General features: G+C 40.6%; 1 protein-coding gene across 1 annotated transcript in view; it reads right to left on the bottom strand.

Annotated features, from left to right (window-relative positions):
• The window catches only part of LOC139443043 (pyruvate carboxylase, mitochondrial-like), a 67,787-nt gene that overhangs the window by 20,346 nt on the left and 22,077 nt on the right, over positions 1-25,364 (bottom strand). The window contains exons 3-12 of the mRNA XM_071223965.1: positions 23,729-23,913; positions 18,675-18,840; positions 18,178-18,323; positions 16,406-16,523; positions 15,460-15,730; positions 12,600-12,762; positions 9,914-10,096; positions 8,861-9,095; positions 6,879-6,887; positions 1,131-1,355 (exon numbers count right to left, since the gene is read on the bottom strand). Coding sequence (XP_071080066.1) covers positions 1,131-1,355; positions 6,879-6,887; positions 8,861-9,095; positions 9,914-10,096; positions 12,600-12,762; positions 15,460-15,730; positions 16,406-16,523; positions 18,178-18,323; positions 18,675-18,840; positions 23,729-23,913 — 1,701 coding nt within the window. The remainder of the gene's footprint in view (positions 1-1,130; positions 1,356-6,878; positions 6,888-8,860; positions 9,096-9,913; positions 10,097-12,599; positions 12,763-15,459; positions 15,731-16,405; positions 16,524-18,177; positions 18,324-18,674; positions 18,841-23,728; positions 23,914-25,364) is intronic.

The following is a 25,364-nucleotide window of genomic DNA, read 5'->3' as shown; positions in this document are numbered from 1 at the left end:
ATTGTATCAAATTGTTTTTAAGCATTCATTACAGTAGCATTTCACTGCTGGGGTGGTTTGTTCGAGATGCAGAATAATAAAGGATTTTTTGGGTTTTTTTAAATGGAAATACAAACAAAATGTGCAGCAAACTTTATGATGAACCAATCGGTGCATAAGAACCAAGACTTATCATTTTTTTTAGCGGTAGTACTTTGTGGCCAATGAGAGACACAAATGCAAATTCTAAGTATCATCAGCATAGAAATCAGAAAAGATACTAGAAATGAATATGTTTGATGTGTCATGGTCGCTGCCAAGATTAAGTAATCTACGAGATCAAAGCTCAATGTAATACAGGAACTAGGGATGTTTCAAAGAATTTATATTTGAACCATTCAAACTTCTTTTCCCATTAAACCATCTCCCCGAGGAAAGAGAGTTAACTAACTATAAAAGTCCAGTTTCAACCCTTGCTAAACTAGGCTGGAATTTCTCGGCACGATCATGGCGCCACCAGTAGCTATTACGAGTTATGTCCCTTCTATGCTTCTCCTATTGACCAATCAGATTCCACCTCTTGTATCACTTGCATTTGCTTCGAACAAAATGCCCGCGCCCAGTCAAGATGATCTGATCGATAATCAAGACCGAAATTGTGATAAAACGGGTCTTAAATCACGAAGTGCATCAAATCCTGTGAGCACCTTGTTTGAAAACATGAAAAGATTTGGAAAATATCTGCTGACAACGAGTTGGCAGAGCACATGCTTTGCAAATCCTGCAATCAACCGAAATGTGCATGACACTTTACGAACAGGATAACGATTTTGTTGCGCAATTTTGATTGGACTTTGCATAGACCCGTTAGTCCAGCCAAAATGTGTCTCCACGATACCACCCTAGTTCGGCAAGGGTGGAAACTGGACTTTCATAGTCTTGGAACCCTCTTGCCTGAGGAAGATGCGTTAATCGAGAAACTGATGATTTTGAATAATGCAACGATCAATTTGTTCCTCTACAAAAAAGTTTCATTATCTTAAACTTATTAAGTGAAACATTTAAGATTTCAAGGAATCCTTAAAACTAAACATTCATGTAACCAAGTTTGTATTCATTTAATCATGATAACAATCTTTTAAAATACCAACCTCCCCAATTTTCTGAGCTGAAAAGGTTGTTGAAGTTGTGGGCGACGTAGGGAGAGATTCGCTTGAGGTCATGGGTGCGGACACGTGTTGCCAACAGCGACTGATGAGCATCTCGGAAGGTGGTGTCCATCAGCAGCAGCCCCTTGTGTTCCCGCACCTTCTTGGCGAAACCCTCTGGTCCCTCCTTCAACAAGATGTCCCTCCATCCCGGGGGAGGCTTAGTGGCTGAAAACAGGAACAGCCATGAAGATATTCTTCCAATATATTTGCATAATTGTCTGAACTGTTTGGCTCATCTTCCCGAGGCAAGGGAGTTAACTGATTTTAAAAGACCCGTTTCCACCCTTGCTAAACTAGGCTGGATTTTCTGGGTTCGATTGTAGAGCCATCAGTGGCTATTACGAGTTATGTCCCTTCTATGTCTCTCCTACTGACCAATCAAATTCCACTTCTCATATCACCTGCATTTGTTTCAAACAAAATGGCGGCGCCCAGTCAAGACGATCTGATCGTTAATCAATATCGATATTGTAACAAAACGGGTCTTACTTCGCGAAACAAATCAAATCACATGAGCACCTTGCTAAAAAATATGAAAAGATTTGGAAAATATCTCTTGACGCTAAGTTAACGGGATACATGCTTTGCAAATCTTGCAATCGACCGAAATCTTCACGGCAGTTTACGAACCAGATGTTGATTTTGTTGTGCGATCTTGCCTGGGCTATGCATAGACTTGGTAGTCCAGCCAAAACATAACGCCATAATTCCAGCATAGTTCGGCAAGGGTGGAAACTGGACTTTTTATGCCTCAGGAAGATGGGGTTGGGTGTTATTTTGACCTGTTCTTCTCTGGGATTTCTTTGATCCTTGCGTACATCTACAGAACTCCACACATAAACACGGTGTTTCTGTTTACTGGTAGTTAGGAGAGCTGGGATGGGTACACAAGTACTCAAGCATGGGTACACAAGTACTCAAGCATGGGTTGACATGTGCTTCAGACAGGGGGAGATAACTCATATCTTCACTTCATGTTGCAGACGTAGGACAGAAGCAGCAAAAGGTCTGACAATTACAACAATGATATAAACACAAATTTCACAATGTTTGTTGTCTTCTCCTCACAAAACATGAGTGGTAATTCCTGTACTTGTTGAGAACTTTGTGGTCCCGCACTGAATACAAAGGATTTTACCATTGGCTAATATACCTTTGCGGCAAGTAAAGCTGCCGGACATACTGATAGACTGCCAGTCAAGTTGTTATGATCAGAATTTCCATTAGTCTTAATACTTTTATAGCAAAAATATTTAGTGATTTTACATATCAATAAAACTTTAACATGCTTGTATTATTAGTGATTTTTCAACCATTACAGTAATGTATCTATAAATTTGAGATAAAGTGGAAATAATACTTAGGAATAAATGCAATTAATATAATTTGATCTTTAATCAAACTGATGATTGATTTCCATAAAGCTGCTTTGATTTATCAGATATATATAATTTTTCCACATTGAAACAGTTCACAAAATAGTCAATATTTCATTTCGAGCCGGGCAAACCAGTGGCTGACTGTATGAGCATCAAACCTAATGAATCACGATCATCCAGGGACCTGTTCCACAAGTGATCGTAAGCGATCAGTTGTAAGTAAGTGTATGTTAAGGTATGGGAGTTATGATCGATCCACGCAATTGCGATACGATGACAGGCATCATCCAAGTCAGCAAGCTTAAACAACCATCTGTTAGTCGCCTCTTACAACATGCATAGTCACCTCTTAAGGCAAGCACGGGCTGCTGAATCAGCTCGAATGACAACCATGGGGTACAGGTGGCATGATCTGGCCTGATAATATGACATCGCCCCTGGGTTTGACATTTCTATTGAACACTTGAATCAACATTTTTCAAAATATATGGTGTGGATAAAAAAACACCATCTATGTAAAAGAAACATAGATATTTTTTCACGAACCTAAGCATGCATGAACAGGATTTAATATTGACTTGTATTATCAAATATATGGAACCTTGAAAGCCTAGCCTGTGTAAAGAAAAGATAAAAATATTACAAACACAAGCACATCACCACTAACAAAGCAAGAAAAGTATCATATATGGTGCCAATCTCCCATAGTCTAGGCCCCTATCCTACAAAGTATAAGACGTGGTGCCAATCTCCCACAGTCTAGGCCCCTATCCTACAAAGTATTAGACGTGGTGCCAATCTCCCACAGTCTAGGCCCCTATCCTACAAAGTATTAGACGTGGTGCCAATCTCCCACAGTCTAGGCCCCTATCCTACAAAGTATTAGATGCGGTGCCAATCTCCCTTAAATCAAAGCAAACTAACATGTTACTTCCTGGTGCTGCTAAAGGTGGGTGTTAGTGATATATTCTGCTATTTGTTTTAATGACTGTACACTGAGAAAGTGTACCTGAAAAGTTAGAAAGGAGAAACATTTGTCTAGACCAGATAGTCCAACCTTAATGGTAAACCAAACTGGGGAACTTCGTTCAGTCAGTTTATAAGATGGTGACTGATGGCATGATGTGACATTCAAGTGACACTTTCATCTAATCAGAATCAATTAATATAAAATATGTGACAGACGTATAGACACACGGATGGAAGGATGGACAGCCCGCACCCATTCTTATATCCTCTTCCTACCAGGGGATACAATACATAATTTCTAGCCCTGGTAGAAATAAACAACATACAAATTTTCAACTGTGTGCCCAATTGGCAGGCAAGTCACTACACTAACGTTTTGTTACGAAAGAAAAGACACAGGCACATTTAGCATATTAAGTATTTTTTCAGCATCAATATTTTGACATCACACAAAACCAGTGATATAAATCAACCATTCTTCTAAGACTGACTGACTGACTGAGTTTGGTTTTACGCCGCTTTGAGCAATATTCCAGCAATATCACAGCGGGGGACACCAGAAATGGGCTTCACACATTGTACCCATGTCGGGAATCGAACTTGGGTTTTCGGCGTGACGAGCGAACGCTTTAACCACTAAGCTACCCGACCGCCCCCATTCTTCTAAGAATGTATTCACATTTGGATGATATAGTGAATAACCATACACGGCCAGTAACTGTAGAGGTAGAAAGGAATATATCATAATAGTCACAAAAAAAGCTAAGAGTTTTTTTTACGATGCTATGTAAGTTTTCATTGGTTAGAACACTTGCTTGTTTCCTTCTGGACCCAGATCAGAACCAACTTCATCATCCAAGCAGTTGCAGGATATATGATTTTCTAAATATTACTAAAATTCCAATTTAGAAGGAAGAAAAGAAAACAAAAGATTGGAACCAATCCAAAACACTATGTCTTCATTTATTTAAGAATTGACTTTCACTTTGTGAGGGACAAACCGTATAAATATTAGTTTCACGACAAAGCTGTAGATCATGTCAACATTAAAACATTACAGGACCATTAATGCCAAGTTTGAACTTCATTGTTTTATCATTTTGATTGCAGCCGATATTTACGAATGATGACAACAAAGGCAACATTGGCAATGACAAACATTCACTAGATCCATAAGTCCAAGGCCTGCTTGCACAAAGCAATCTTAGCGCTAAGACTGTCGTAAGCCATGTTAAAGAATGGGAATTACGATCATCTTAGCACTAAGATCGCTTTGTGCAAGTGGGTCCAGATGAGCCTGAAATTAAAGTATCTACGCTAAAACCTAACATATGACTTCATAAAAGCTTACCACATACTGTATCGTAAATTTCACAAAATGAACAAATATCAAAGTTTTGAATCAAATAACACGTCAAAATGGCAGCCAGAGCGGCCATATTTAAAATCAGATTTGAATTCAGTTGGCAGCCTCACGATCATCAATGTAAACAAGTTTCTGACACGGAACAATGACAATGGATGCCATTGCATAACCTCACCTTGACCTTCGGTTGACATGAGCTTATGAGCTGAAATCAAAGTTCAAGGCCAGACAAACATACAGAGGGTAGCCACGGTACAATGAACAAGCAATGAGGCAACTGATGTAATGTCCATTTACTTACAGTTACAATTGTTACACTGTAACATATCTTTTAAAAACTTTCAAGGCGAGAAATCTGAAATCCACAGTTTTGATACAGAAGGGCAGCGAAAACTTGCCGACACAAAGCACTTAATTTATTTTACCCTTAAGGGTGTCCAATGGTCGGTGTTAAGAGTTTTCATTTTTTTCTAAAATAAGCATTATTAAAATGTCTATGATTTAATCTATGTGAAAGAAAGAGTGTTAGTGTTCATTGTATAGCTCTAGGCACCTTACTGCACCTTACAACAGAAGAATACACGAAAGTCATTCACCATGTTATCACATTTAAAATGTTTACCTATAAGAGTGAGTGAGTGAGTGAGTTGGGTTTAACGCCGCTTTTAAAAGTATTCCAGTTATATCACGGCGTGTCAGCTTAATATGGGAGGAAAGCCCGAAGTGATGCAGGTCTCAGACGTTTACCTCTTCGGTGAAACCCACGAGCACGGGTATGGTGCTGACAAACCTAGAAACATAATTGGGGCGAAATCGGGATTCGAATCCACAATCATAGGTTTCTGACCTGCCTAAGGGACGCAACTCTGCACAGCGAATCGCGTCACCTTAGGCGATTGGGCCACCCGTGCCCCTTTTTAGCTATAAGAAAACATCATAATATTAATGTTAGTGTTCCTGTAGGGCTGGTAGGTATAACTCGGGCACTCGGGTCGGGTAGGTACTCAATAGGGCCAGGGTATCCATAGGTCTACCCGGACCCATGGTTAGTCACGTGATATATTGTTTAATGAGAAAAATTATCTAGAACTCATAAATACTCTACAAGTCACGAACATTCACAATTCTAGCAATATTCCAGCAATATCACGGCTAGGGACGCCAGAAATGGGCTTCACACATTGTACCCATGTCGGGAATCGAACCCGGGTCTTCGGCGTGATGAGCGAACGCTTTAACCACTAGGCTACCCGACCGCCCCCACCAAAGAGAGATGCTTGAAATAAAACTACAAAATGCAAACAAACCATTTTTTCTCCCTATGAACAGTAAATATCACAGTTAAATGTTATGTAATCTGTGAGAAAACCCAAAATGGTGCAAACCAAGTTGTGAGTTCAGCTTGACGCCACTTTGAACAATGTTCAAGTTATATCACAGCATGTCAGCTTAATGTCAGAGGAAACCCGAAGTGATGCAGGTCCCAGACGTTTACCGCTTTATTGAAATCCACAAACCAAGGATCATCAGAACAATTCATTTAAACCTATAATCAGTGTATCCTGGCACCACTAAGGGACACAACTCTACATGGTGAAATCTGGTGCCTAATCAAGTAGGCTAGCTTGTTCCGAACTATGGATATTTTAGGCTTCAAAGAAACGGGGTTTCACCTAATTATCATGAATAAATGGATGGATTCTGCTTGACATAAAAAGCACCACTTTTCATGAAATACCAGACTTCACAGACAGTACAAAATAAACCATGCAAATCGACATAAAAAAAGAGAGATTTTTTGCAGCAAATTAAATCATATTGTTATTGGGTTATTTATCACTGGAGGATAAAGAAATCTTTATAATGCGAAATCCAGTTAATAAAGCATGTCTATTTTGAGATATCTGACTACAAAGATTTAACATACTGAAATAATCATGCTGACCGTGATTGCATCATAAATTGCACACTTACCTTGAAAACCTGTAAACATTTCAGAACACGACGTTAATTTCATCAGAGATTATTTACATACCCATCAAACTGCCAGCTTTTGACAAACATGTTCAATAAAGGCAACAGTGAAAATAACTGGTATTGATTTCTGACTTATATTAACAGAACTCATAGTTATAATAGCTTTGTTTGTTTGTTTGTTTGTTTAACGCCGCACTCAGCAATATTCCAGCTACACGACGGCGGTCTGTAAATCACAGAGTTTTGACCAGACAATCCAGCGATTGACATCATGAGCATTGATCCACACAATTGGGATAAGATGACATGCATCAACCAAGTTAGCGCGACTGACCACCCGATCCTGTTAGTCGGCTCTTGCGACAAGCATAGTCACCTTTTACGGCAAGAATGGGTTGCTGAAGACCTATTTTATTCTTGGATCTACACAGTCTAAAGATTTCTGACTTACATTAATAGAATTCATGGTTTTCTATGCATGAATAGAAGTAAACACAAAACATCTTTCAGATAGCAGAATTGTTATTGATATACCGTATTCGACGTAATACGCGCACATCACGCTCTAAAAATTAGAAATAGGGGGCTCTTAATAGAATGATATTTTGGTGAAAAAAAAAAAGAGTTGAAAGATAAATTTTGTGGTTTATGCTGACAGCTTGAAAATGTTTGTATAGGACAGATATATCTTTCCAGAATTTAATTGCCCATAAATAAGGGTGCATATAACACACGAGTGAGTATTATACACAAATAAATAAGTCTTGTGTACATTGATCAATCGGAAGGGGTGCTAATTGGGATTTTTAATGAGCCAATATATTAACAAATATCGCCGTGGGCGCAGATTAGAGCGAGGCGCTTATTACGTTGAATACGGTAATATATTTTGAATAAATAAACTCATTTTATCCTGCTAAGTAGGGAAGCTGAACTCCAGAACTGGACAAAACACAATATTAACTGCTTTAGCCAACAGTAAACATGGTACAAGACTTTCAGGATAAAACTACCAGGTAACTATGGTAACATCATGCTAAATTGAAATTTTAGAATTGCTTCTACCAGGAACTAAGATAAGACTCAGCTTACATCAAAGCAATAGTCATCTGCCCATTGCATATTTTGTAATTATTTTTGTTCCATTTTCATTTAATAAATTCTTAACTGTCTCTTAGAGCATCATTACACAAATATTAACAACAAAATGTTAACCTAACAGGATGTCTATATACTGTAAATCTTGAAACTGACGCGAGCGTGAATTAAATGCGAAAAATGACAGTGGTTTTTGTTCGCATTAATGAATCTTTGCAGTTCTTTCTCCAAAATGACCATATCAACAATCTGCAGACTTTGGGGAGTGGAAATACCAACTTGAATATAAACACAAACACGGTTTATTGAGCAGCATTTGTAACAAGTACGTAACAATGTCATTTAAAGAATAGGAATTACACAATAGGTATTTGGTGCCTTATCACTGCTGGGGTCAAGAGTTCTACCCATTGTATCAAACTACAGTAGGCTTCACTGACCACTCTAATCAGTGTTCAAACTGATTTTGGTTCAATCATTTAATTGCCTTTGAACTTCCTTAATGCCAGTCAACAGAATAAACATATAAACTGTGTGTTGTTTTTAGGAAAACACTGTTTATTGTTAGTACGGAAGTTCTTTACTCAGCGATAAGCGGTGCTATTTGCTGTTTGATGGGATTACGGTAAGGATATGTATCATTCCACTGGGGATGGGGTGGGGGTGTCACATTGATTTTGAGTCGCATTTTTGGCTAGAGGTCAGCAGTCGTATTAATTTGGAAATGCATTAATTTCAAGATTTACAGTAATTCAATACCACAACACATCTATTCTAAATCACCTCTAAATCAACTACACGATTTCCCAAACTGCTCACCGCAAATCTAACATACCTTGAAACCAAAAAACATTCGCCCAGTACAACACAGCTCAACCTACCTACAGGCGTCTCGGGTACAGTCGGGGTGATCTCGGAAGGCTTCAGGTTGGTTGCTAGTGGGGTGGAGGCCCCGTTGACTATCACCTGACCAAGGTAGTACAGGAGTTTCTGGGCTCGGTTCTGGCTTGGGTAGAAACTGAACAGTTGTGGGTTTTCGTCGATGAAGTATGTGTCAAGGACACCAGTGAGAAATTCCTGATTCTCTAACACATTCAGGAGGAATGGAATGTTGGTCTGAAATAGAAGCAAGGGAGGTAACTCTTACCATCCAATATGGTGTACCCTTCTCCCCTAGATCATATCCCCTGTCAACTGGGAGACTGAATGGCTATCCAGTCAATCACAGATGACATGTCACCAACCAGAGAGTGAGTGAGTATGGTTTTACGCCACTTTTAGCAATATTCCAGCAATATCACAGCTAGGGACACCAGAAATGGGCTTCACACATTGTACCCATGTTGGGAATCGAACCCGGGTCTTCGGCGTGACTAGCGAACGCTTTAACCACAAGGCTACTCGACCGCCCCCACCAAACAGAGATGCTTGAAATAAAACTACAGTATGAAAACAAATCACTTTTTTCCTACAAACTTCATTTAAAAATTCTGAAACGACAGACATGTTTATTAATCATTTAACTTTGAATGTATTTTATCGAAAGAACAGACATCAATTCAAAATTATAACAAACAAGTCAGTTTTATTCGTAATCAGGAACCCGGTAAAATATAGATATTTTTTTATTTATAGTCTTATCTTGCATTACTACGTATTCACACTGCTACGCATGTCTAGCCTGTGATCATACCACAATTGTATCAATTGGATGAACCAATAATACATTCAGGATTCTAAGACTAAAGACAAACAATATCCTCACATAGTCCTTCCTTAATTTATCTAATTCTTATCTGCTTATGAATATGTAACATATACAATTCTTGGTATCACCATGTTAATACATCATTTGTATCTCCAGCAGTGTTCGGAAGCACAATGATCTATATGAAGGGGTTCCTCAAAGGATGAATGTCAGACGGACAACTCACCTTCACTCCACGAATACGGAACTCTTTAAGAGCTCGTAACATCTTGGAACATGCGGATGGGTGGTCTCGAGCCTGGGCAATGACCTTGACCAGCAGAGAGTCGTAATAGGGGGAGATAATTGCTCCTGCAAATGCCGACGCACTGTCTAGACGGATCCCCATACCCTCTCCACTCCGGAATACCTACACAGAAATGTGACATGATGATACTGCCAGTCAGGCAACTCTAAAACTTACCATTCCCCTAATTTTTGTCAGTCCCAACTTTCAACAAATAAATGAGTGAGTGAGTGAGTTTGGTTTTACGCCGCTTTTAGCAATATTCCAGCAATATCACGGCGGGGGACACCAGAAATGGGCTTCACACATTGTACCCATGTCGGGAATCGAACCCGGGTCTTCGGCGTGACGAGCGAACGCTTTAACCACGAGGCTACCCGACCGCCCCTTTCAACAAATAAAAATTCATATGGAAAGTACTTGCTTTGAATTCATTCAACATCATGTTCAATGCAATGACGTCATCTCAGAAGTAACTCAGATCTACACGTCATTCACACAAAGTTCAGTCAAAATTTTCTATTACCGTATTCGACGTAATAAGCGCCCAGGGCGCTCTCAAAATAAGAAATAGGGGGCTCTTACTAAAATATTATTTTGGTGAAAAACAGAGATGAAAGATAAATTTTGTGGTTTATGCTGACAGCCTGAAATGTTTATGTACGACAGATATATATTTCCAGAATTTAATTGCCCATACTTAATGGTGCATATAACACAGAAGTGCGTATTATACGCGAATGAATAAGTCTTGTTTACATTGATCAATCTGAAGGGCTGCTAATTGGGATTGTTCACGTGCCAATATATTAGCAAATATGGCTGTGGGCGCTTATTAGAGCGGGGCGCTTATTACGTCGAATACGGTAGTTTTTTTTTAATATTTCGAGACCAGTCGCAGCCTCGAAGCAAAGTGAAATGTTATTTCCTTGCACTAAAAATAGACAAGGGGAAACCCTGATGGTAACAGACAAGCTGAAAAAAATATATTAATATGAATATATGGTTTGTTCAACAACAAAGACTTATAAGGTACTTTCTTTGCCGGTCCACAGGAACTGGCAGTCACCAGTTCAAGCCTAATTTTACCGGAAAAAAACTGGTAATTACCGGTAAACGGGAACACTGAGTGGATCTGTCTAAACTGGCAGCTAACTAACTACTCCAGCACTCTCCATAAACTGGCAGTTTCCGGACCCAGCAGGCTAAGTTACATCATTATTTTAACTCTGTATACTCCTACATCTGCCTATTCTGGATACAGGCACAGAGAATTGGATCCAACCTCTTCTCTATATAGGATGGTACGCTATATTATTGCGGTAGTTAATTCATAATGGATCGCAATGGGCCCCCCTACAGACCTATTAAATATGTCATATGCAAAATGTTTCTTGTTCTTTGTTCAACTTTTATGGCACATCAACTAGGATTGATCAATGCTGATTTTCTTTACAGAATTCGGTAAACAAAGTACCTGTCATTAGCGACTTGAGGGCGGGCAACACTTGGCATTAATCAGCATTTTTTGCTGGTCCTGCATGATATAGGTATAGACAGAGTGAACTGTACATTGTCAGTAATGTTATAAAATTGATAACATCGCAGCAATTAATTCTTCAAATCTGGACCAGACAAACCATCACTCCATTGTAATAATGTTCCACAGTTGGGAGTAGACTGTTGCCAAGTTAGATCTCACATCTTGTGCATCTCTAGAACCAATCCATAGAAAGTATTCATTACACTGGTAATCATAACAATCAGATAGATTCAGTCAAACCTGTCCAGTAAATTAGAATAGGTCTTAAGCAACCCATAGGCGACTTTGCTAGTAAAAGGCGACTAACTGGATCGGGTGGTCAGACTCGCTGACTTGGTTGATGCATGTCATCGTATCCCAATTGCGTGGATCGATGCTCATGATATCAATCACTGGATTGTCTGGTCCTGGCTCGATTATTTACAGACAAGCAAATTTGTAACAAACAATTAGTAATTTGAACAAACAGTAAATAGCCTTGAAGATTTATCACACTGAAAATAATTATTTACATTTGTTTGCCGCCTAATGTCAGTAATATTACAAGTATTTGACTTCTGCCTGTCAATACTCGGGACAGGACCAAACAATCCTGTGAATTATATTATGAGCATCGTCCACATCATCAAAGTCAATGACATTCCATCTACCAGTCACTGAATCTAACCACCCATTCCATTAGTGAGTAAGTGAGTGAGTTGGGTTTAATGCCGCTTTTAACAATATTCCAGTTATATCACGATGTGTCAGCTAAATGTGGGAGGAAAGCCCGAAGTGATGCAGGTCTTAGACGTTTACCACTTTGGTGAAACCCACGAGCACGGTTATGGTGCTGACAAACCTAGAAACATAATTGGGGCGAATCAGGATTCGAACCCACAATCATAGATTTCTGGCCTGCCTAAGGGACGCAACTCTGCACAGCGAATCGCTGGGCCTTAGACGACTGGGCCACCTGTGCCCCCCCTTCCATTAAGCCGCCTAGTCTCACTACAAGGGTATAGAGGACCTAGTCCAACCCAGAATCCCTATGGGGAGCTCTGAAATGGGGCACTCTACAAATGTACAAAGACAGGTACCCACCTCAATCCTGCCTGTGTCTGGCTGGAATCCGCGGGCAGGATCCTCCGTGGTCATCCGACACTGAATGGCTGCTCCGTTGAGGCGGATGTCTTCCTGGTTGAGGCCGAGCTCCGGGAGAGACTTGCCTTCGGAGATTCTGATCTGGGACTGAACCAGGTCGATCCTGGGGGAGAGAGCGGACAATGAGCAACACCCGTAAACTATGTTGTAGGTCATCATTGTGCAGCATCCAGCATTCAGAATTTGACAACTATTTGCCACGTGGACAAGATTTAAAAAAACAGGTGACTGAAGGGTTTAGTTGTTGTCCTTATTATGATCAGTAATAGAAACAAACATTTGTTTATTTGTTGTCTAACGCCACCCTCAGCAATATTATAGCTACCGTATTCGACGTAATAAGCGCCCCGCTCTAATAAGCGCCCACGGCGATATTTGCTAATTTATTGGCTAGTGAACAATCCCAATTGACACCCCTTCCGATTGATCCATGTACACAAGATTTATATTTTCGCGTATAATATGCACTCGTGTGTTTTATGCACCCTTAATTATGGGCAATTAAATTCTTGAAAAATATATCTATCGTACTTAAACATTTCAGGCTGTAAGCATAAACCACGCAATTTAGCTTTCAACTCGGTTTTTTTTCACCAAAATAATATTCTAATAAGAGCCCCCTATTTCTAATTTTGAGAGCGCCCTGGGCGCTTATTACGTCGAATACGGTATATGACGGTGCTCTGTAATGGACGAGACAATCCAGTGATTGATATAATGAGCATCGATCCACGCAATTCGGATGTGATGACACGCATCAACCAAGTCATCGAGCCTAACCACCCTATCCCGTTAGTCGCCTCTTACGACAAATATAGTCGCCTTTTACGGCAAGCATGGGTTGCTGAAGACCTATTCTATCACGGAATCTTTATGGATCAACTTTAGTCCACTAGTCCTTATAGTGGTAACACATAGCAAAACCCTTAGGATGGACAAATGTCTACTTATCCTCAGCATACTTTAATCATTGGGCAGTTTGGCAAGGACTATAGGACAAGTGCCACTTTTTAACGCTGATGGTGAATACATGACCTGTGCTATACTCTCTGACACTACCCAGATATGAAATCCAATCCACCTCTACAGACATGGAAATAAACCACTGGAAACTGCTCATGAAATTTAATCTGTGCATTTTAATGAATATAATAGAAAGGTTTTTTTCACAGAAAATTTGTTTCAAATATTTCATCTCTACTCATAATGTGACATTCAAGTGAGTTAGCAATGGTTAGTGAGTTGGATTTAATGCCGCTTTTAACAGTATTCCAGTTATATCACAGCGTGTCAGCTTAATGTGGGAGGAAGCCTGAAGTGATGCAGGTGTCAGACGTTTACCACTTTGGTGAAACCCACGAGCTTTGTGTGGTACTGACAAACCTAGAAACATAATGGGGGCGAACCGGGATTCAACAATCAATTGCTGTGTCTTAGATGACTAGGCCGACCGTGCCCCATGGAACTTTCTAAGGTTATACCATCATCAGTATCTTTCTCAACATTTACAAAGAGGAGAGTTCTGATTGGTGTATCTTCACAACATGTATGAGAGGAGAGTTCTGATTGGTGTATCTTCACAACATGTATGAAAGGAGAGTTCTGATTGGTGTACCTTCACAACATGTATGCGAGGAGTGTTATGATTGGTGTATCTTCACAACATGTATGAGAGGAGAGCTGAGATTGGCTACGTGATCTACCCCAGAAGGGATACAGCAACAAACCCATGAACACATCAGAGCTACATATATACTGCGTATTGTGTAAAATCCCACCCCCCCCCACCCCCAATTATTCAAAACCCAATTACTTTCAACCAACCAGCGTACAGAAACACATGGATTAAATGAAAGACTCAATTGTTTGAAAACAGCACGCGCAGATAGCCAATGAAGCTTTTTCAGCATGCGTACAACAGGGCTAAATTCCGAAAAACACAATTACGAGCTAACTGATTTTCCGAGTCAAGCCTATATTTAAAACCATTCTAGACATCTGAAACATTATTTCATTTTTTTCTAAATCTGAAAATGTTTAAGCATTTTGGGAAAAACCCAATAGAGTGATGAATAGATGAGTGAAAATATGTTGGTTACCCAATGAAAACTGTAACAACACAATTAAAAAAGAAACCTTTGAGTAAAAACTCAATTGCTCAAAAAGTTATCTGGGACAGATATCTTGTGTACATGCATGTTTCTAATGCAGTGAGGCCATAACAAATTACCGGTAATTGCTAGATTATCATCCACTTTTTTTTTCAAAAGTGGGGAAGGAAGCTTTTTATTTTTAATTTTATTGTTTTCTACTAAAGTCGTCAAGTTGAAGACTGAACAATAGATGACTGAAATAACAAATATAATAAATAAACATTGATTTCAAAAGTAGCACAAGGAGTGTCTACCTATTTTCGCCCAAAAAACTTGTTGAGGAGTCATAGACTCTGGCAAAGGACAGGCACACCAAGCTTTAATGGTTGGCACATCCTCTCTTATTTTCAAAATAGCGAGCACCATCTTGACAGCCAACAGCAAGCGGACGATAGGCAGGCGTGCACCGAGAGTCGGTTGTAGACCAGTTTACAGCATGTTGTAAACATAAAAAGGTCGTTTCAAAGCTTATGTCATGACAATGCTCTGAACATTTCAGTGGGACAAATATAATTAATTTGTCAGGGGGTTAGTCGTAAGTCCGGCAGGGATGATAATCCAGCAATTAAATTATTACGGCCTTAATAACATATGAAGCATGCAGCATCTCATCTCATCTCATCCCAACACAAACACAGCCTCCGTACCCTGTAACTTCCTCCGTCACCGTGTGTTCCACCTGCAGACGAGCGTTCACTTCGATGAAGTAGTAATGGCCATTTTTGTCCAAAAGAAACTCAACCGTCCCTGCATTCTCGTAGCCAACATGGCGGGCCAGTTTCACAGCATCTGCAGTCATGCTGTCACGCAGGTGTTGCGGCAACTGGGGTGCAGGCGCTATCTCTACCACCTTCTGATGACGTCGCTGCACGGAGCAGTCTCGCTCGTACAGGTGGATCACATTCCCGAGGCCATCACCTGGAGAAGTTGGGAAGTTCTTAGACCCGTAGACCACAATTTGTCCAGTTTGTTGATCACCATCAAAATATCGACCAACACATGATAGATGCTGCTGAAAATACCCTATATCTATATTAAATATTTGATATTTAACAATGTGATTATTCGTACATATTTATGATCATGTTAAATTTTTTGACAAACATTTTTTCCTTCTTTCAGTCTCTTTCAGGACATGCTTTTAATATCTTAAAATGGATACCAAGCACTATATATATTTTGCAAGCAGACAAAACATATTTGTTTTGTCCAAGCCAGAGACTGTCACAGTTATTCCTGAGGTTTCAAACTCAATCCAATCAATTTTATTTTTTTTGCATTTCTTGCTGTTTATTTCACAGGAGTGAGAGATCACCTGAAAGTTTGCGGTTAACCTGTTTTGCAAATCCTGCAATCGACTGAAATCTGCACAGAATTTACGAACCGGGTGTTGATTTCGTTACTCGATTTTGATTGAACAATGCATAAACTCGTTAGTCCAGCCAAAATGTAACTCCATAATTCCAGCCTATGTCGTCAAGGGTGGAAACTGGACTTTTATAGTCAGTTAACTCCCTTGCCTTGAGAATACGTTGTAAAGCTAGTCACAACACTACTACAGTTTTTCTAGATCCAGGCTTATGCAGGACATACCTAAGATTTGGACTTCTATGTGTCTTGGCCTTTCGATAAACTTCTCCAGGAAGAGTTCTCCATTCCCAAACGCTGACAGTGCTTCAGAGTATGCTCTGTCAAAGCTCTCCTCAACGTCCTGCATTAAGACAAATACATATTCATGAGGAAATGACATTGTCAGCATTGTCACATTTCAAATGAAACTATACAGATAAAACAGATTTGATAGCATTCTCAAACATGTTTGATTGGCCTTTAACAGGAGCACAGCTAGGGTAAATTGACATGCAAACAATCATATTCCAGTACTTATAACACTCATTACGCTATCAAACACAGTAGGCCTGTGCAACATATCGAAAACAGATATATCACGAAATATCCTTACCATGCTCTGAACATTACACATCTTAAGTATAAAACAGTTTGATTTTTGTGATCAAACACAGGTATCTTCATAAAATATAGATTATCAGTGCAAGAGAATAACCACTTGAGATTATCCACGGAAACAGATTCCATTTGGCATTGATGCAAATTAGCTGTGATTGGTTGGTTGGTTGGTTTGTTGTTTTACGCCGCACTCAGCAATATTCCAGCTATATGACGGCGGTCTGTAAATAATCGAGTCTGGACCAGACAATCCAGTGATTAATATCATGAGCATCGATCCACGCAATTGGGAACGATGACATGCATCAACCAAGTCAACGAGCCTGACCACCCGATCCCGTTAGTCGCCTTTTACGACAAGCATTGTCACCTTTTATGGCAAGCATGGGTTGCTCAAGACCTATTTCACCCCGGAATCTTCATGGGTAAAATTAGCTGTGAAAATTAAATGAATTGACCACTTAAAATCATTTGACACCAGGTGTTCTAAAAAAGGGTAAAAGAAATGTAAAAAGCAAACAACATCGATTCAACTCAACGACAATTTTGTCACTGGTAGGCAGATCAACCTTTTAATTAACAAAAGATCATGTAACTGTAACAAACGACTGAAAGAGGAATGCACTAAAACACTTCTTTTTTTTTAAATATTTTTTTCAATGATTTTATAGTGTGAGCACTTGCTTTTTGTGCTGTTAGCTTACGCACATGATGCAACTGTTAAATGCCAATTTAAAAAGTCAATTAACATGTCAAGAAAAAAATTATCAGACAATTTGCAAATTTCCTCAGAATTTGATGCCTAGTTTTACATTCTCCCATCTAACAGTTTTGGAGATGTTTACACATGTTTATGCAGGTGACACCAGACAGACAAGCCAGGCACTCGCTTGGCCCTACAAATTCCCAATCTCTTTAAAATCAGATCTTAGTTTTCGCTACCGCTAAACAAAGATCTGAGGACATCCTATTACGGGTCACGTCAGAACGACCTTTTGTGAATTTTGATCGACCAATGAAATGACTGACAAGAAATCGACATTGGCCAATCAGAAGGGAGCTTTCTCAAGCTTTCTCGACGTATTCTCGATTAAAAATTTTAAAACTGATAAGAAGAACATTCTGGAATGGCTCATAGATGGCCTAGATTGTATGGATATAATCATACAACCTGTAACTGTCATTCGGAATACCCCGTGTTAAATATATCGTGGCTGCATGATTAGAAATTACATTCCGACTGTCACTTTCATGATCCGGTAAGCGACACTCTGATTGGTTGGATGAAAGGTCGTTCTGACGTGACCCGTAATGGGATGTCCTCAGATCTTTGTTCTCGATAGCGAGAACTACGATCTGATTTTAATGAATGCTGTTACCACATTCGGCATACAAACCTCAATATTCTTGACAACCCTCATTCCACGTCCACCTCCACCATAGGCCGCCTTGAAAATAACAGGAAGCCCATACTGCTCACAGAACTCGAGAGCATCTTTGGCCGACGGTACTGGGCCCGGCGTTCCTGGCACTACTTGGACGCCTACAAGGATAAATATCCGACCTCATGGTTCTGACAATCTGATTGGCAAGGCACTATCGTCAAACAGCCCGTATGAGTAGGCTGGCAAGCTTAAACATTCATTCATTCATTCATTCATTCATTCATTCATTCATTCATTCATTCATTCATTCATTCATTGTCATACTGGCGGGGCATTGTACACATCTAATCAAACTATGTAGCAATTTTATGCCGAACAAAGTGTGACACTTGAATAAAATTTTCTTTTTCTTCTTCCTCTGTGAAGGCAACCCCGCCATTCATTTCCCAGAATACCTATAATCCATCTGTCATGTTATTAGCAAATAGGAATCCATGAGGACAGCTCACCTGCTTCAATGGCTGCTTGTCTGGCCTCGACTTTGTCTCCCATTTTCCTCACCACTTCCGATGAGGGTCCGACAAACTTGATCCCGACATCGTTACACGCCTTGGCGAAGTCAGCTCTCTCCGAAAGAAACCCATACCCTGGGTGTATTGCATCTACATCATTTTCCTATTTAACATAAAGACAACACTTAAAATCTGCTCTATATACTGAAAGCTTACTTATCAGCTATGTATTCAGTAAAAGAGTACTAAAGTACTGTTGGAAATGTGAGAAAAAATGCTTTTCCGGCTTTATTTTAATAAATACGAATCATAGGGCTGTGAAAACAGCATACCGTATTTGACGTAATAAGCGCCCAGGGCGCTCTCAAAATTAGAAATAGGGGGCTCTTATTAGAATATTATTTTGGTGAAAAAAGACAGAGTTAAAAGATAAATTTCATGGCCTGAAATGTTTATGTACGACAGATATATTTTTCCAAAATTAAATGCCCATAATTAAGGGTGCGTATAACACACAAGTGCGTATTATATGCGAATAAAAAAGTCTTGTGTACATTGATCAATCGGAAGGGGTGCTAATTGGGATTGTTCACTAGCCAATATCTTAGCAAATGTCGCCGTGGGCGCTTATTAGAGCGGGGCGCTTATTACGTCGAATACGGTGTATCAACAAAACACAAATCTACCTAATCTAGCCTGTCCCTACTGACACTGAGATTAGCCATAAAAGGTAAAAATATTCTATACAATATTTGTCTTATCATGCATCTCTAAAATGGCCTGTACCTTAAGGTAACTGCTATTGAACTAACCTGCGTGAATGGTGATGAACTAACCTGGGTGATGGTGTTGAACTAACCTGAGTGATGGTGTTGAACTAACCTGAGTGATGGTGTTGAACTAACCTGAGTGATGGTGTTGAACTTACCTGAGTGATGTGTTGAACTAACCTGGGTGATGGTGTTGAACTAACCTGAGTGATGGTGATGAACTAACCTGAGTGATGGTGTTGAACTAACCTGAGTGATGGTGTTGAACTAACCTGAGTGATGGTGATGAACTAACCTGAGTGATGGTGTTGAACTAACCTGAGTGATGGTGTTGAACTAACCTGAGTGATGGTGTTGAACTAACCTGAGTGACGATGTTGAACTAACCTGAATGAAGGTGTTGAACTAACCTGAATGATGCTGATGAACTAACCTGACTGATGGTGTTGAACTAACCTGGGTGATGGTGTTGAACTAACCTGAGTGATGGTGTTGAACTAACCTGAGTGACGGTGTTGAACTAACCTGAGTGACGGTGTTGAACTAACCTGAGTAATGTGTTGAACTTACCTGGGTGATGGTGTTGAACCAACCTGAGTGATGGTGTTGAACTAACCTGAGTGACGATGTTGAACTAACCTGAATGAAGGTGTTGAACTAACCTGAATGATGCTGATGAACTAACCTGACTGATGGTGTTGAACTAACCTGGGTGATGGTGTTGAACTAACCTGAGTAATGTGTTGAACTAACCTGGGTGATGTGTTGAACTAACCTGAGTGATGGTGTTGAACTAACCTGAGTGACGATGTTGAACTAACCTGAATGAAGGTGTTGAACTAACCTGAATGATGCTGATGAACTAACCTGACTGATGGTGTTGAACTAACCTGGGTGATGGTGTTGAACTAACCTGAGTGATGGTGTTGAACTAACCTGAGTGACGGTGTTGAACTAACCTGAGTGACGGTGTTGAACTAACCTGAGTAATGTGTTGAACTTACCTGGGTGATGGTGTTGAACCAACCTGAGTGATGGTGTTGAACTAACCTGAGTGACGATGTTGAACTAACCTGAATGAAGGTGTTGAACTAACCTGAATGATGCTGATGAACTAACCTGACTGATGGTGTTGAACTAACCTGGGTGATGGTGTTGAACTAACCTGAGTAATGTGTTGAACTAACCTGGGTGATGTGTTGAACTAACCTGAGTGAAGGTGTTGAACTAACCTGAGTGATGGTGATGAAATAACCTGAGTGATGTGTTGAACTAACCTGAGTGATGGTGTTGAACTAACCTGAGTGATGGTGTTGAACTAACCTGAGTGATGGTGTTGAACTAACCTGGGTGATGTGTTGAACTAACCTGAGTGATGTGTTGAACTAACCTGGGTGACGATGTTGAACTAACCTGAGTAATGTGTTGAACTAACCTGGGTGATGTGTTGAACTAACCTGAGTGATGGTGTTGAACTAACCTGAGTGATGGTGTTGAACTAACCTGAGTGATGGTGTTGAACTAACCTGAGTGATGGTGTTGAACTAACCTGAGTGACGATGTTGAACTAACCTGAATGAAGGTGTTGAACTAACCTGAATGATGCTGATGAACTAACCTGACTGATGGTGATGAACTAACCTGAGTGATGGTGATGAACTAACCTGAGTGATGGTGTTGAACTAACCTGAGTGATGGTGATGAACTAACCTGAGTGATGGTGATGAACTAACCTGAGTGATGGTGTTGAACTAACCTGAGTGATGGTGTTGAACTAACCTGAGTGATGGTGTTGAACTAACCTGGGTGATGGTGTTGAACTAACCTGGGTGATGTGTTGAACTAACCTGAGTGATGGTGTTGAACTAACCTGAGTGATGCGTTGAACTAACCTGAGTGATGGTGTTGAACTAACCTGGGTGATGGTGTTGAACTAACCTGGGTGATGGTGTTGAACTAACCTGAGTGATGTGTTGAACTAACCTGGGTGATGTGTTGAACTAACCTGAGTGAAGGTGTTGAACTAACCTGAGTGATGGTGATGAAATAACCTGAGTGATGTGTTGAACTAACCTGAGTGATGGTGTTGAACTAACCTGAGTGATGGTGTTGAACTAACCTGAGTGATGGTGTTGAACTAACCTGGGTGATGTGTTGAACTAACCTGAGTGATGGTGTTGAACTAACCTGAGTGATGGTGTTGAACTAACCTGAGTGATGGTGTTGAACTAACCTGAGTGATGGTGTTGAACTAACCTGAGTGACGATGTTGAACTAACCTGAATGAAGGTGTTGAACTAACCTGAATGATGCTGATGAACTAACCTGACTGATGGTGATGAACTAACCTGAGTGATGGTGATGAACTAACCTGAGTGATGTGTTGAACTAACCTGAGTGATGGTGATGAACTAACCTGAGTGATGGTGATGAACTAACCTGAGTGATGGTGATGAACTAACCTGAGTGATGTGTTGAACTAACCTGAGTGATGGTGTTGAACTAACCTGAGTGATGGTGTTGAACTAACCTGAGTGATGGTGATGAACTAACCTGAGTGATGGTGATGAACTAACCTGAGTGATGTGTTGAACTAACCTGAGTGATGGTGATGAACTAACCTGAGTGATGGTGATGAACTAACCTGAGTGATGGTGATGAACTAACCTGAGTGATGTGTTGAACTAACCTGAGTGATGGTGTTGAACTAACCTGAGTGATGGTGTTGAACTAACCTGAGTGATGGTGATGAACTAACCTGAGTGATGTGTTGAACTAACCTGAGTGATGGTGTTGAACTAACCTGAGTGATGGTGTTGAACTAACCTGAGTGATGGTGTTGAACTAACCTGGGTGATGTGTTGAACTAACCTGAGTGATGTGTTGAACTAACCTGGGTGACGATGTTGAACTAACCTGAGTAATGTGTTGAACTAACCTGGGTGATGTGTTGAACTAACCTGAGTGATGGTGTTGAACTAACCTGAGTGATGGTGTTGAACTAACCTGAGTGATGGTGATGAACTAACCTGAGTGATGTGTTGAACTAACCTGAGTGATGGTGTTGAACTAACCTGAGTGATGGTGTTGAACTAACCTGAGTGATGTGTTGAACTAACCTGAGTGATGGTGTTGAACTAACCTGGGTGATGGTGTTGAACTAACCTGGGTGATGGTGTTGAACTAACCTGAGTGATGGTGTTGAACTAACCTGAGTGATGGTGTTGAACTAACCTGGGTGATGGTGTTGAACTAACCTGGGTGATGGTGTTGAACTAACCTGAGTGATGGTGCTGAACTAACCTGGGTGATGGTGATGAACTAACCTGAGTGACGATGTTGAACTAACCTGGGTGATGTGTTGAACTAACCTGAGTGATGGTGTTGAACTAACCTGAGTGATGGTGTTGAACTAACCTGAGTGATGGTGTTGAACTAACCTGAGGGATGGTGTTGAACTAACCTGAGTGATGGTGATGAACTAACCTGAGTGATGGTGTTGAACTAACCTGAGTGATGGTGATGAACTAACCTGAGTGATGGTGATGAACTAACCTGAGTGATGGTGTTGAACTAACCTGAGTGATGGTGTTGAACTAACCTGAGTGATGGTGTTGAACTAACCTGGGTGATGGTGTTGAACTAACCTGGGTGATGTGTTGAACTAACCTGAGTGATGGTGTTGAACTAACCTGAGTGATGCGTTGAACTAACCTGAGTGATGGTGTTGAACTAACCTGGGTGATGGTGTTGAACTAACCTGGGTGATGGTGTTGAACTAACCTAAGTGATGTGTTGAACTAACCTGGGTGATGTGTTGAACTAACCTGAGTGAAGGTGTTGAACTACCCTGGGTGATGCGTTGAACTCTTGGAGTGATGGTGTTGAACTAACCTGGGTGATGGTGATGAACTAACCTGGGTGATGGTGTTGAACTAACCTGAGTGATGGTGTTGAACTAACCTGGGTGATGGTGTTGAACTAACCTGAGTGATGGTGTTGAACTAACCTGAGTGATGTGTTGAACTAACCTGAGTCATGTGTTGAACTAACCTGGGTGATGGTGTTGAACTAACCTGGGTGATGGTGTTGAACTAACCTGAGTGATGGTGTTGAACTTACCTGAGTGATGTGCTGAACTAACCTGGGTGATGGTGATGAACTAACCTGGGTGATGGTGTTGAACTAACCTGAGTGATGGTGTTGAACTAACCTGAGTGATGTGCTGAACTAACCTGGGTGATGGTGATGAACTAACCTGAGTGATGGTGATGAACTAACCTGAGCGACGGTGATGATTTCTGGGATATTGAGGTAAGCTGCAACAGGAGGGAGGCCCTTGCCGATGAAGTAGGACTCGTCTGCCTTCTGACGATGCATATGCATCTTGTCCTGTTCGGAGTAGATTGCCACCGTACGGATGTTCATTTCTGTACATGCTCGGAACACTCGGATAGCAATCTCACCTTTAATAAAACAGCAAAATATCATGCAAATATTATGCTGTACATAACATAGGCGGCTGTCATGAACATTATGATTATCATGATTATAGCTACCACTGGTACTAACCCTGTTCCTATGACAACAGCTCTATCGTTGGCTGTTAACACAGTCTTCACCCCCATCAACAAGGCAACAATTTAGTCAATTTCCATAGCTAATGTTATGATAAGAAACAAACCAAATCAAGATTTTGTAAGAATGACTAACAAGCATGAAACACTCATATCCCCCACCAATATGACATTTCTGGTTCGGCAGTCGTTGCCATGAAAAATCGAAAAATAAACTTTAAAAAAATCCCAAACTATCGAAAGGCACCAGTTCACCACTAGACCTATCTATGTGCCAAGTTTGGTGAAGATATCTCTCATGTTTTATTAGTTCAGCTCCAGAAACGAAACTTGACAGACGGACAGATGGACGAAGGGCGGCCGGACAGCATCCATTCCTATATCCCCCTTCCACTTCGTGGGTGGGGGTAAATATTGAGCATTTGAGCTGGGTTTCACAAGCATTCAACACTATTGAAGAGTATTTCAGTAATATCACAGCATGGTAGCATGGGTGGAGAGCTCAAAGTGATGCTGGTGTTAAAGGGTACAACTTGGTGAAACCAACAAGCATTTAGGTGGTTCTGACAAACCAAGACTCCTAATCAATCTGGGATTCAAACCCACTTTCAAAAGAATCCTGGCATGGCTGACCTTACAACTTCAATGAACTAACCAACACGGGTATGGTGATGACAAACCAATCACCCTAATCAATCTAGGATTCAAACCCACATTCAGTAGATCCTCGCATGGCTGACCTTACAACTTCAATGAACTTACCGGGGGCACAGTTGGCCAAGTCGTCTGAGGCGCTGCGATTCGCTGTACAGAGTTGCATCCCTTGGGCACGCCAGAAACCTATGATTGTGGGTTCGAATCCCGGTTCACCCCGATTATGTTTCTAGGTTTGTCAGCACTGTAACCGTGCTCGTGGGTTTCACCGAAGTGGTAAACATCTGAGACATGCATCACTTCGGGCTTTCCTCCCACATTAACATGATTAAGCTGACACACCCCGATATAACTGGAATACTGTTAAAAGCGGCGTTAAATCCAACTCACTCACTCACTCAATGAACTTACCAGCACGGGTTCGATGCTGACAAACAAGTATTCTAATCCTAAGGGGGAATATGTTCTTCAAATTTTTAAGCAGATCCTTGCAGGGTTAAGGGATCCAAATCACAAGTGCAAAGAAATATTGAGTATGGCTTTACACTGTTTTCAGCAATATTCCAGCAACATCATGGCGGGGGACAACGGAAAATGGGCTTCACACATTGTACCCATGTGGGGATTTGAACTTGGGTCTCCATGACAAGCCAACGCTTTAACCACTAGACTACCCCACAGCCCCT

This window comes from Haliotis cracherodii, unplaced genomic scaffold, assembly GCF_022045235.1.
Source record: "Haliotis cracherodii isolate W230 unplaced genomic scaffold, xgHalCrac1.p SCAF_5, whole genome shotgun sequence".
Taxonomy (NCBI): Eukaryota; Metazoa; Mollusca; class Gastropoda; order Lepetellida; family Haliotidae; genus Haliotis; species Haliotis cracherodii.
This window is presented reverse-complemented; position numbering and strand designations above follow the sequence as displayed.